Source organism: Danio aesculapii, chromosome 22, assembly GCF_903798145.1.
Source record: "Danio aesculapii chromosome 22, fDanAes4.1, whole genome shotgun sequence".
Classification (NCBI taxonomy): domain Eukaryota; kingdom Metazoa; phylum Chordata; class Actinopteri; order Cypriniformes; family Danionidae; genus Danio; species Danio aesculapii.
This window is the reverse complement of record NC_079456.1, coordinates 15,966,533-15,979,829: the sequence shown is the minus strand read 5'-3', so window position 1 is coordinate 15,979,829 and position 13,297 is coordinate 15,966,533. Positions and strand designations below refer to the sequence as shown.

The 13,297-nt window shown below is 35.2% G+C and overlaps 1 protein-coding gene across 2 annotated transcripts in view; it reads right to left on the bottom strand.

Moving 5' to 3' along the window:
• The window catches only part of gpc5b (glypican 5b), a 62,152-nt gene that overhangs the window by 11,416 nt on the left and 37,439 nt on the right, over positions 1-13,297 (bottom strand). The window contains exon 8 of one of the 2 annotated variants that reach the window (XM_056448266.1): positions 10,172-10,298. In XM_056448266.1, coding sequence (XP_056304241.1) covers positions 10,172-10,298 — 127 coding nt within the window. The remainder of the gene's footprint in view (positions 1-10,171; positions 10,299-13,297) is intronic. The other variant, XM_056448267.1, reaches the window with a different exon arrangement.

Sequence of the window (13,297 nt, the reverse complement as noted above, 5' to 3'; positions counted from 1 at the left end):
CTTTTCCAAATGATCAACTAGAAGTTAATCACAATAAATGTTATGTTTTGACGGTACCTACATATCTGCGCACATTTTTCATACACTTAATATTACAATATTATTACAAATATTATAAATGAAATAATAAATACATTATATATATATATATATATATATATATATATATATATATATATATATATATATTACATTACATTCTACTAAAATAATTAGCTCCTCCTCCAAAATTCTCTTCCTTTAGTCATTTGTGGACTTTTTACAAACTCTATAAATTACCCCCTGTAGAATCTATTTTCACCCATATTACCAAATTTAAATTCATCAAATCCCACACTGTGATGCAAAGATCATTTGCATACAAGACTAATTCAGGACACACACGCACACACACCCTGCTGGTATTGTTTGACCTTCACTAGAGGCTTGAGGTTGGGGGTGTAAAGGTATCTCTCAAAATCCTTCTTGAATCAGTAATGAGTCCTTCATTACCCAAGAGACACGAGCGGCCACAGACCCAACACACACACACACACACACGCCTGCGTCACATTAAGGGCATTAATTGATATATTAAGCTGGAGTGGTGTTGTTCAGTGCGCTCTGGACTGCTGGATTGAGTAATGAGGTTTCACTCACTCTCTACAACACTGATTCAATAGCGCTGGTGTCAATGTCACTTCATTTATCAAAGTAAAGCTGGAGAAAGAGGACGACGACACTTAAGCGGACATAAAAACCTTGCACTTACACTTTGCCACACGACTTAGACTGTTATGAAATGTACAGAACATAAATTACAAGAACAGACTCGCTTAATAAACCCTCACTTGCTTAAGGGTGTGATGGTGAAATTTGGTTATTTTAGTGAAATGTCAGTCCTACTCTTGCCAGGTAGGGATGTGGTCTGTGCACATTTACTTCTCAACAGATTAGAAAATATATAGGAAAAAATTGATCGAACCAAAGGTCTTACTGTTTGTTCCATGGGTATATTTGTGGGACTAGACAAAAATATAGCGTGACTTGGAAATTAGAATATTAAGTAAAGATCATGTTCTGTAAAGACCATGTAAATTATCTGTAAATTTTCTTCCGTAAATACAGTGCATCTAGAAAGTATTCATAACGCTTCACTTTTTCCACATTTTTTTTATGTTACAGCCTTATTCCAAAATAGATAAAATTTATTTATTTCCTCAAAATTCTACACACAATACCCCATAATGACAAAAGTATTCACAGCTCAATACTTTGTTGATGCACCTTTGGCAGCAATTACAACCTCAAGTCTTTTTCAATATGATGCCACAAGCTTGGCACACCTGTCTTTGGGAATTTTTGGCCATTCGTCTTTGTAGTACCTCTCAAGCTCTATCAGGTTGGATGGGAAGCGACGGTGTGCAGCCATTTTCGGATCTCTGCAGAGATGTTCAATAGGATTTAGGTCTGGGCTCTGACTGGGCCACTTAAGTACATTCACTGTTGTTGTGAAGCCAATCCAATCTGAGGTCAAGAGCACTCTGAAGCAGGTTTTCATTCAGGATGTCTCTGTACATTGCTGCATTCATCTTTCCCTCTATCCTGACTAGTCTTCCAATTCCTGCTGCTGAAAAACATCCCCACAGCACGATACTGCCACCACCATGCTTCACTGTAGGGATGGTATTAGTCTGTGATGAGCGGTGCCTGGTTTTCTCCAAACGTAACGCCTGGCTTTCACTCCAAAGTGTTTTAGTCTCATCACACCAGAGAATTTAGTTTCTTATGGTCTGAGAGTCCTTCAGATGCCTTTTGGCAAATTCCAGGTGGGGAGAGGCTTCCGTCTGGCCACTCTACCATACAGGCCTGATTGGTGGATTGCTGCACAGATGGTTGTCCTTCTGTAAGGTTCTCCTCTCTCCACAGCAGAATGCTGGAGCTCAGACAGAGTAACCATCGGGTTATTGATCACCTCCCTGACTAAGGCCCTTCTCCCCCGATCACTCAGCTTAGATCGCTGGCCAGCTCTAGGAAGAGGCCTGGTGGTTCCAAACTTCTTGTACTTACAGATGATGGAGGCCACTGTGCTCATTGGAACTTTCAGAGCAGCAGAATTTTTTTCTGTAACCTTCCTCAGCCTTGTGCCTCGAGACAATCCTGTCTCGGAGGTCTACAGACAATTCGTTTGTCTTCATGCTTGGTTTGTGCTTTGACAAGCACTGTCAACCCTGGGACCTTATATAGACCAGTGTATGCCTTTTCAAATCATGTCCAATCAACTGAATTTACCACAGGGGAACTCCAATTAAGCTGCTGAAACATCTCAAGAATTTTCAGTGGAAACAGAATATACCTGTGTGTAGAACTTTGAGGAAATAAATTAATTTAATCCATTTTGGAATAAGGCTGTGACATAAAAAAAGTGGAAAAAGTGAAGCGCTATGAATACTTTACAATATAATACAATAATTTTAAGGTTATTATTAGTCTCATAAATTTTTTTTTTTTTTGGCTGTAGAACAAACCACTGTTGTCCAAAAACTTCCTTAATAAGATTTACTTGCCTAGTTAACCTAATTAAACAAGTTAGGCCTGTAAAATCTGCTGTTTCTTGCCAAATAACTAGCAAAATATTATATACTGTCATCAATGCAATGACAAAAATAATATATTAGTTAATAAAACAAACTATGTTGAAAAATGTGTTGAAAAAAATCTTTGTTAAACAGCACTTGGAAATTTGTTCAATTTGACGTATCCTATATATCAACCTATAGGACATCAAGAGTCGCTTTATAGTTTACCAATAAAAAAAGAAGGAAAAATCCAATAGACAAACAAAAAGGCTCTGATCCAGCATCACAAACCTTAATCACCTTTAATGGATCAAGTGATCCATTAAACATCACTGATGTCGACAACTTTTCATCACAAGCCGTCAAGAATTAATTATAGAAGAGAAAAAGTTGCTGTGAAACTTTCCCCCATTAACCTTACTTTTTACAGTTTCAGACCTAAATTACTGGAGTTGATGAGACCCTGAAGCGCAGGATGGCAGTCTGTCTCGTGCGGGTCAAGGAGGTCCAGTTTCCCCTCACAATCCATCAATTATTCATTCGTCAGGAAACGCTTCATTAGCGGAGAGCGGAGCTTTTTATGATCGCGGCCACTTCTCTGGTCTCCGTCTACTGATACTGAGGTAAATACTCGGACACCACCATTAGCACTGTTTGTTTTCGTCAAGCGTAACTTGTCGTAATTGAGCATGACGGAGACACACGCAAACAGACACTGCAGATGATGGAGATCAGGGTTGGAAAATAGCATGGATTAAGGGAGGGTGACATGACTATATCCCAATATTTTCTGGTATAATCGCGACATCGATATTAATAACGATAATTTATTTCAAGCTAATTTTCTAGCTAATAGCTAATTGACCTAGCCTTTACCACTGTGTATCGTACTATACATTTAGATTTAGTCATTTAGCAGATGCTTTTTTCCGACTTACAATTGAAGAGGCATTCAGTGATTCAACAAGAAGAGGCAATACACACAAGAAGTGCTAATTATACAGTTAGTAAGTTGAACTGGTGGGGAAATAAGTGCTTGAGTTAGGAGGGGGGAGTGTTTTTTTTCTTAAAAGAGAGAAGAATGTTTCTGCAGGTGGTTTGTCAAGCCCACTCAGCTGTGTGATGCACACTTTATAAATGCACAATGTTTTTTTTAAATTAGATGTTAAGTGATTGTAAGAACAAGTATGATTTCAATGTATGATGACTATAAAAAAGTATGATTACGTCTGTAATATTAAATCTAGTCACAAAAAAAGAGCGATTTCAAACACTTGACTGATGATACATAGAACAAAGAACTTAAGAACTTAACAGTAAATCTGTTTGTAAACACAAACCGTATTGCACATGTGCTACTGTTATAAATCATTGCACAGACCGATCATACAATTTATCATTATTACAGTGATGTCCCATTTTTATTATCATGGGGAGAATTTTTACCAGTGTAGGGATTTGCACTAATGTATTTGTATTTACTGATAACAACTTAGAAATATTCGAACTGAATGAAGTAGCCGGTTAAATGTTTTCAAGAGTTCACACTTTGCTATTACTTGATACTAGCTGCAGGTTTGGCATATTGTTCCGGAAGAGAACCCTGAGCTTGGAGATACTTGAGCCCAGGGCTCCCGCCTGGTTGTATAGCATAGAAGGGGGTCTGAGATCAGGTAGGTCTCAAGAGCTTGCCCTGGTAAAGGAGAAAAGGGGTAAATGGGGTGGATGGCAGATTCTTCAAAAAAGAAGATAATGGAAGAAAGACAAACTGGGATATTTATTGAAGACTTGGATTTGTTTAATTGGTTTATCGATAATTGTTGATGCGTGATCAATCATAGCATGTGATCCTCTCAAAATTAGTTTTATAATACTTCACTTATTATACTACGGGGAAACTTTCAGATAAACGCACAGCTAAAGTAGTTGACCGCATTACAATTTCGTATCACTACACTGAATCATTTGAGCTATTTCACAATTATTGGAGCAGTAAAATTACACTGGAGGAGTTTGAAGTCAAAAACCTAAAAAATTACTTGAATTACAACATCTGAACAGTGTCTTTAGGTGTAGTAACTGTAGTATAAGCAGAACAATTAACTCATATCCATTGAATTATTAGAAAATAATGCAAACCTGAGGTGTTATTTCACTTTGCACGTCGATGGCCACCACAGATGTGTATTATTTTCTAATTATTTCAAATGTTGTTTTCAATTATTCCTTACATATTTGATATAAAAGACAAAGTGAAGTTGCGAGGCTACTATAACAACTGCCATTATGCTAAAATTGCCTTTTGTAATAAGTTCCACCACAGTGGAAGAATGAATTTCTTTACCCTAATGGAGAGCAAAGCTCTATTAGACCAACAAGGTCTGTTTTGGGGTTTTGTTTCTGTACGTTGAATAGGAATGTAGTATTTTTTTTCCTGCGCGCCTCATTGATTGTTTCCTGAACCCCAGAGATTCTCTGTCTGCGTCAATAATGCTAATACGCTTTCTGGCCGTCGTGTTTAAACTCAAGGCTTGTTTTCTTCAGCTTGTTTACACAGCAAATGATTGTGTTGGAGTAGAGCTGAGCTTTATATGAGTCCAGGGTGATTGATGGGTTCGTTTTATTACACAGTGAAAGGCAAACGTCAGTTTTGTTCATATTTAAGCGTTTCTTATTTGTGGAATGATCTTCCCAATGAACCCAATAGCAGAATCACGGATAATATTCAAGATTCATTTACTGCATTGGTCAGGTGAGATTTTTTTCACAGACTTCAACAGAGTGTAAAAATCTGGATGGTTCGGTGGGTCTCATTTCTTAAATCTGATCTTTATTTTGTATTATATATTGGATTCAAGTCAGGTGATTGGCTGGGCCAGATTGATTTTCTTTTTATGAAAGCATTTGAGAGTTTCCTTGGCTGTGTTTTGGATCATTGTCTTGCTGAAATGTCCACTCTGGTTTCATCTCCATCATCCTGCTAATGTAGATGTTGGACTGATGCAGCGAATATTAATTTACACTGCGGAAGGGTAAAGGGTTGCTGAAGAACTTCTAAGAGATTTCAGCTGCTGTCTGAGCTTTCACTGCCATTTTACACCTCCCTTTCTTCATGTGTTCAATACTTTTTTCTGTGCCATTTCATTTTATTTCACATAACTTAATTTGTAAATTAATTGCATTTGTTTTCTTTTTTATATGTATTTCTTTGATTGTTATTAACATCTGGAAAAATATCAAGTCAACGGTACCTTTAGGAATATGTTTTCAGAGGAAAATGGTGACTTGTTGAATACTTACAGTATTTCCCGCACTCTATATGGGCTCAATTTAAACTAACTAATTAGGTTGAACATTACCAAATTTAAAGTGTTTGTTCAATTTCAGACCATATAAATTGTTTGCAATCAGTTACCTTAAAAAAAAATTAGTAAATCCAATGAATTTTTTTTCAGTGTACTATATGGTTGGGTTAGCTTACTTTATGTGGGTAAGGTTTGTTTAGATAATGTTTAGCTACATGTAATTATGCATAATTCATTTTAATTACTATAGTAAGTGCACGTGTAACTACGTCACCCTAAAATGTTACCAACATTTTTTGACTAATAATATATATATAACTGTATAAATTTCTTTATTTGATGATATAATATCGAGCGTTTTCTACTTTATTTCTCCTGTCGTGTCCTCTTGTGTCCGCCAGTTTTTGTCCTCTGACTCTGCAGTGTTTGAGAAGGAAGTGGGATTTCAGGTGTAACTTTATCTAGTTGTTTATGGAACCGAGTCTGATAAGCACTTGCTGAGGCTCAATCCTCCAGACAAATGAAATCAAATCTGTGTGTGTGTGTTTACCGTTTGTGTCTCCACATCTGCAGTGTGTGAGTTTATAGTTTGGACAACCAGAGCAGAGCAAAGAAAACAAGGACATTCAAACTGAAACAGTGCCTTTCCAAACTACTGAAGTAAAAAAGCTCAAATCAATACAAATTCATTCATTCACGTTCGTTTCGGCTTAGTCTCTTTATTAATCAGGGGTCGTCACAGCGGAATGACCCGCCAACTAATACAACATACGTTTTTTTGCAGCGGATGCCCTTCCAGCTGCAACCCAGTACTGGGAAACATCCATACACACTCTTTCACACACATACGCTACAGCCAGTTTAGTTTCTTCAATTCACCTATAGCGCATGTCTCTGGACTTGTGGGGGAAACCCACGTGAACACGGGGAGAACATGCAAACTCCACACAGAAATGCCAACTGACCAAGCCGGGGCTCGAACCAGCGGCATTCTTGCTGTGAGGTGATCGTGCTATCCGCTGCACCACTGTGATGCCCCATCAAAACAAATTATTCATTCTTTTTCTTTTTGGCCTCCAGGGTCGCCACAGCGGAATGAACCGGAATGAGCTGAAACAACACAATGCTTGAGTTTTTTTGGCCACAACTTAATTGTTTTATGTTCAGTCCACTTAAATTTGTAAAAAAACTATTAAGTTAACTTAATTCCTTCATCTTGTCCTAACACAAATTGATTATGTGGAACCCATTATTTTTTAGAGTGTATATTAGAATTCTTGTTGACTTTTTAGTTGAATCAAATGAACTTTTCTAGTCATCTCAACTTACATCAATTAAAAAAAATATATAAAGTTAAACTTTTAAAATGTAAAAAAAAAATTTGTTGAAACCTGATAACCGTATTAAAATAAGTTAAAGCATTATAAGTACATTTGTTGTCTTGACATTTTGTGAATACATAAATTGCTTCAGTATTACTACTGATATTTATACATACAAAACAAGACATCTTTCATTTTGTTAGTGGTCGCTAGTTATTCGTGGGAGTTACCTTCTAAAAATAACTGGCAATAGGTGAAATCCGCAAAGTAGTTCGCTTTATTTTTTACAATTATTATAGATGTTTTAAGGCGGTAAAAAAGAGAGACAGAATACATGCAAGGTAGACCGCGTGTCCACGCACGAGAGAGCACTATTAACGTTACTATTATTAATTACTATTATTAATTCTACTATGTTTGTTGTTTTAAATAAATAAGCACACATTTTTTATCTGTATAACAAAGTAGTAGACATAGTGCCACACTACACACTTAATACACTTTTACCAGACCGGATTTAACATTTTCACACTTTTCTCTCTTGTTTAAACTCTCGAAGATCAAATCTTCGTAGAAAATTAAGTCCAGAATAAAACCATTTGATCATTATTTATTTATTCTGTAATGGCCACATAACTTCTACCTTCCTTTAGCGTGTGCAGAAGTTCAACTTTTTGTGCGATATTTAGCATCTTGCTCTGCATTTTGGGTGCTACCACAGGTGCCTTTGACGGCAGAATATTTCGTCGACATTGTGGGGAGAAAACGTGCAAACATAAAGTACAGCACTTCAGAGTCACACTGCTAGCGATCGAAGATTAATGTAAAATTGGCAAGCTGAACGCATTCTGTACTGTACAGGAGACACAGCATGAAGGTGATTGATTGACAAAGGTCTACAGCCAATCAGGACGCAGAACACAATGCACTAATCAGGTTGCAGAACACAATGCGCTGTAAAAAAAAGCATGTCAAATTACAAGAAAAAAATCCGCAAAACTGAGGCTGCGAAAAGTGAACTGCGTTGTAGTGAGGTACCACTAACTATTTACTAGTGGATTTATCATTGTATATTTGTTCACGCTATGCTCTATTAATTGAATAAATTCGGAAATGAATTAATTGTAAATATTTTCAGATATATTTCAGTATTTTATTTATTATGTTGAATATTTGGAATTCTTTACAAAAACAAAAAATGTCATTTTATAGATTTAAAAAATGTTTTTCATTATTATTTATTATTAGACGTACGTGCTTGTAAGTGATACAGTAATATATAATGTAGTAATAGTGTAGTGAATTTCTGCACAACTTTATTCATTTTCCTTCAGCTTAGTCCCTTATTTATCTGTGGTCACCACAGTGGGTTGAACCACCAACTATTTAAGCATAAGTATATTCTTCCAGCCTCAACCCATTATTGGGAAAATTTTGCACAACTTTTAAACACCAAATGTGCTCATAGTAGAACAAATCATTTTAACTGTATATAATTAAAGAACGAAGATGATTTTACCAGTTAATGTCCTAGCTTCAGCCGACAGAATGATGTTTTTGTTAATGTCTGTTATGCTAAAGCAGGGATGCTATGGTTTGTGGAAATGGATCTGAGAGCAATGAATGAACAGGCAGACATTACAGAAGCTGCAGAGTAAAAGAACAGCAGGAGCTCCTTGAGAAATGCTGCAATAACTCTGTTCTTCTATTGTAAGTCTATTCTAAATCTATTATTCAGTGCAGACTCTCAGAAGAGAACAGCACAGATCTGAGAGGAAAAGTTATCTAGAGAAAACTACTTATCTGAAGCTTTAATAATAATACGAAAAAAATATCCAAAATAATATGAAAATATCCAGTATATATATATATATATATATATATACATATACATATACATACAGTTGAAGTCAGAATTATTAGCCCCCCTTTGATTTTTTTTTTTTCCCAAATGATGTTTAACAGAGCAAGGAAATTTTCACAGTATGTCTGATAATATATTTTCTTCTAGAGAAAGTCTTATTTGTTTTATTTTAGCTAGAATAAAAGCAGTTTTCAATTTTTTAAAAAACATTTTAAGGTCAAAATTATTAGACCCTTTAAGTCATATTTTTATTCGATAACCTACAGAACAAACCATCATTATACAATAACTTGCCTAATTACCCTAACCAGCCTAGTTAACCTAATTAACCTAGTTAAGCCTTTAAATGTCACTTTAAGCTGTATAGAAGTGTCTTAAAAAATGTAGTGAAATATTATTTACTGTCATCATGGCAAAGATAAAATAAATCAGTTATTAGAGATGAGTTATTAAAACTATTATGTTTAGAAATGTGTTGAAAAAAATCTCTCCGTTAATCAGAAACTGGGGAAAGAAATAAACAGGCGGCTAATAATTCATGGGGCTAGTAATTCTGACTTCAACTATATATATATATATATATATATATATATATATATATATATATATATATATATATATATATATATATATATGTATAATATATAATTTATTTATTTCTAAAAAAAAATACACATTGTGGAGAAAAACAGTAAGTTTGAACCAACAAAAATAAATATACACACATATATTGTATGAAAAAAGTTTTTATTTTGGATGCGATTAATCACTATTAATTTTTAATTTCTAATAACAAGCTCTAATTAAATCTTAATACAAGAAAAATCAAGTTTGTTTTCAAACAAAAATAGATTTAAATGGTTGTTTTACTATAAAAATGTATTCAAGGTTGCTGGGATTTATATGATTTATGGGCATACATGTAAATTAAATTTTTTTTGCTATATATATATATATATATATATATATATATATATATATATATATATATATATATATATATATATATATATATATATAGCAAAAAAAAAAAGTTTGCATTTATTTCCAACATATGAGGAAAAAAAAAAAAAAAACTCAGGCCAGTAAACGCTCGTCCTCTGCTAGCTGTATGAGACTCACCTCTCTCGTCTCCACGTCCCGAACCCTGACAGCCGTCTTCATCATCACACTCGCCACTGCCTTCTGCACTGCTGGACTCCACAACATCTGTGCCACCTGTGCCCAAACCCGTCTCTGCCCACATCTCCTGTCACCAAACACACACACACACACACACACTTTGGGTATTCATGTTTTATGGGGACATTCCATAGACCTAATTATTGGTATACTGTATATTCTGTCCTCTTCCCCCAAGCATACCCCTGTACTCAACCCTCACAGTTCAACATTTTGTAAAAATATTTAATTCTGGATGATTTATGAGTGTTTTGCTAACAGAGACCAAAACAATGTCCCCACGTGGTCAAAAAAGACCGGTGACTGTTTTTACTACACAAATTGATGAATACTGAAACCAATAAATATGGTTAGTGTTCTAATTTTATTATTATGTTTTTTTTAATTCATTTTATTATGTTATTTTTCCATTTAAACATATGCGTGCGGATATTGCATTATTTACACAATAATCAAGAACTGCCCACAAGGGGGAACAAATTCCAATTCTGAATGTTAAATGACAAATTTAAATATTGAGCACTCGCATGACAACATCAAATGTTCTATCAGGTCTTAACACGCAGTGAACATGTTATTAGAACATTGGTAGTGTGAATGACACTCCAAGCATGTTTTACCATGTTTCTAGCATGCTTCTGGCAGGATTTAACACGTTTCTAACATGCCGTAGTGTACTGTTAACATATTGCTAACACATTTTAGCATGTTGAGCGCTTGTTTTTGTCATGGCTCAGCATGTTGTCCTATGGTTAGACAGAAATACAGACAGATCAAATTGTTAATAAAACACGATAAACTGATCGCTAGAGTATTTGAACAGATTCCTGCTATCATTAAACACACCGCTAACATGTTACCACACATGATTTACTACACTCCTAGCATGTTTTATTACATTGCCAATATGTCTAGCATGATTTAGCATGCTAACATGTTGCTAAAACACTTATAACCTATTTTAGCATGTAGTTAGCATGCTGACACCATGTTTTTTTTACCCTTTATGGCACATTATGTTGTTTATATTTGTTAGAACCGATAGATAGATAGCCTCTGTAACTACTAGTTGTATGTTTCAAAATTACTTCTGTAAGTCCAAGCCCAATATGCAGCTGAATGGTAAACTGTGTTTGAAATGTGAAGCGAGAGAGACGAGTGTTCAGCTCAAGAAGTCAAAGCTCATTAGACAACGATTCCAGGTCACTAGACAGTGATCCAGTCAAGTGTAAACCCCATCTCCACAGATAGAGAATATTAAACACATGATTCAGGAAATCACACAAGCGCATAATTCATGACATCTTAACAGAGTTATTTTCTGGCTCCCCGTTCTGATTCTGATTTTATATTCTAGCTTATTCTTTACAACAGCCGCTATCAGAAGACTGGTTAGGTTTAATATTGAGTGGAGCAATATTTTGGATCAATAAGAATTCACTGTGTGTGTGTCTAACAAGTGTTTCATAAGTTCACACTTAGCTGATGATTGGTAATAAAGCTAGTTTGGCATGCTGTCCCAGGAGAGAGCCCTGAGCTCATAAGATCTTCGAGCCCGGGACTCCCTCCCGTTTCCAGGGCGAGAGGGGAGTTTGAGCTCAGGTAGATCTTGAGATCTCGATTTTAGGAAGGCTGCTCACACAGCTGAACACTTCCATTCAAAATCAGACTGTCGAAAGTGTGCGATCATACAAATAGCTTGGCTCCAAACTCTCCTTTGACGAGAATTGTGAAGCAGTGTGTAAAAGCGGCACCAGCGACTATTCTGTTTGAGAAAGTTAAACTGTTTCCATATTGATAAACACATGAGGATTTTTTTTACCATGCTTTTCTTGTATCTGTTTTATCTTTTACTTTGGTGTCATGGTTTGGAAACCTTTCTATTAAGAATAAAAGCACACTTAATCAGATAGTTAAGTGGTCCAGTAAGCTGACTGGGGTGTCACAAGCCAATCTTGAGCCAATATTGAGCCTACCTTCTGGTCGCAGGTTTTTTTGTATCAAGCTGTAGAACTAAACGATACAAACATGGTTTCATACCAGCAGCCATTAGAGAATTAAATAAAAATACTAAAGCAGAGGTGTTTCTGTGCTTGAAAAGAGTGCTGGATACTTGAAGAGATTATTTATTTATTCTTTTTTTATTTAAAGAGTGTTTCGTATGTTTATGTTTTATGTCTTTATGTCTATTTGTTGTTGTCACTATGTGAGTTTTTTTGTGTGGTCCTGTTATGAAATGAGGACCTAAGTAAGCTAACCTTACCCACCCTAACCTAACCTAACCTAACCTAACCTAAGTAACCTAACCTTATATATATACAATTGAAGTCTGAATTATTAGCCCCTCTAAATTATTAGCCCCCCATTTACTTTTTTCCCCCAATTTCTGTTTAATGGAGAGAAGACATAATAGTTTTAATAACTCATCTCTTCTCTAATTACTGATTTATTTTATCTTTGCCATGATGACAGTAAATAATATTCCACTAGATTTTTTTCAAGACACTTCTATACAGCTTAAAAAAAAAAAAAAAAAAAAAAAAAAAATATATATATATATATATATATATATATATATATATATATATATATATATTATTGTATATATAAACAATGTATTATGTTATTTAAATATTAATATTATGATAGCCTAGTGGCAACCCGAGTTCGATTACCGGCTCGAGGTTCTATGTCGATCCTTCCCCTCTCTGCTCTCAATGCTCTCCTGTCTGTCCTCCCCTATACTATCCCAATAAAAGGTGAAAAAACCCTAAAAATAATTATTAAAAAAATATTAATATAGTTAAATAATTAGGCTAAAATATTAATTCATAATAATATTATCTGATATTTTATGAAATAATGTACTACATTGGAACACATTTTGCATTCACTTCCCCTTCCTCCTTTTTCTTCCAGACGGAGGAAGGAAACACAATTAAACTCCACAGTGACTTTGAGGGAATCGTCCCCCAGGGGACTGTTAATTAACTCCTGTATAATGAATTATGGCAGGCGTCAGACGAGCACCATAGAAACAGACTGTCCTCCTCCAGCGCCTCCATC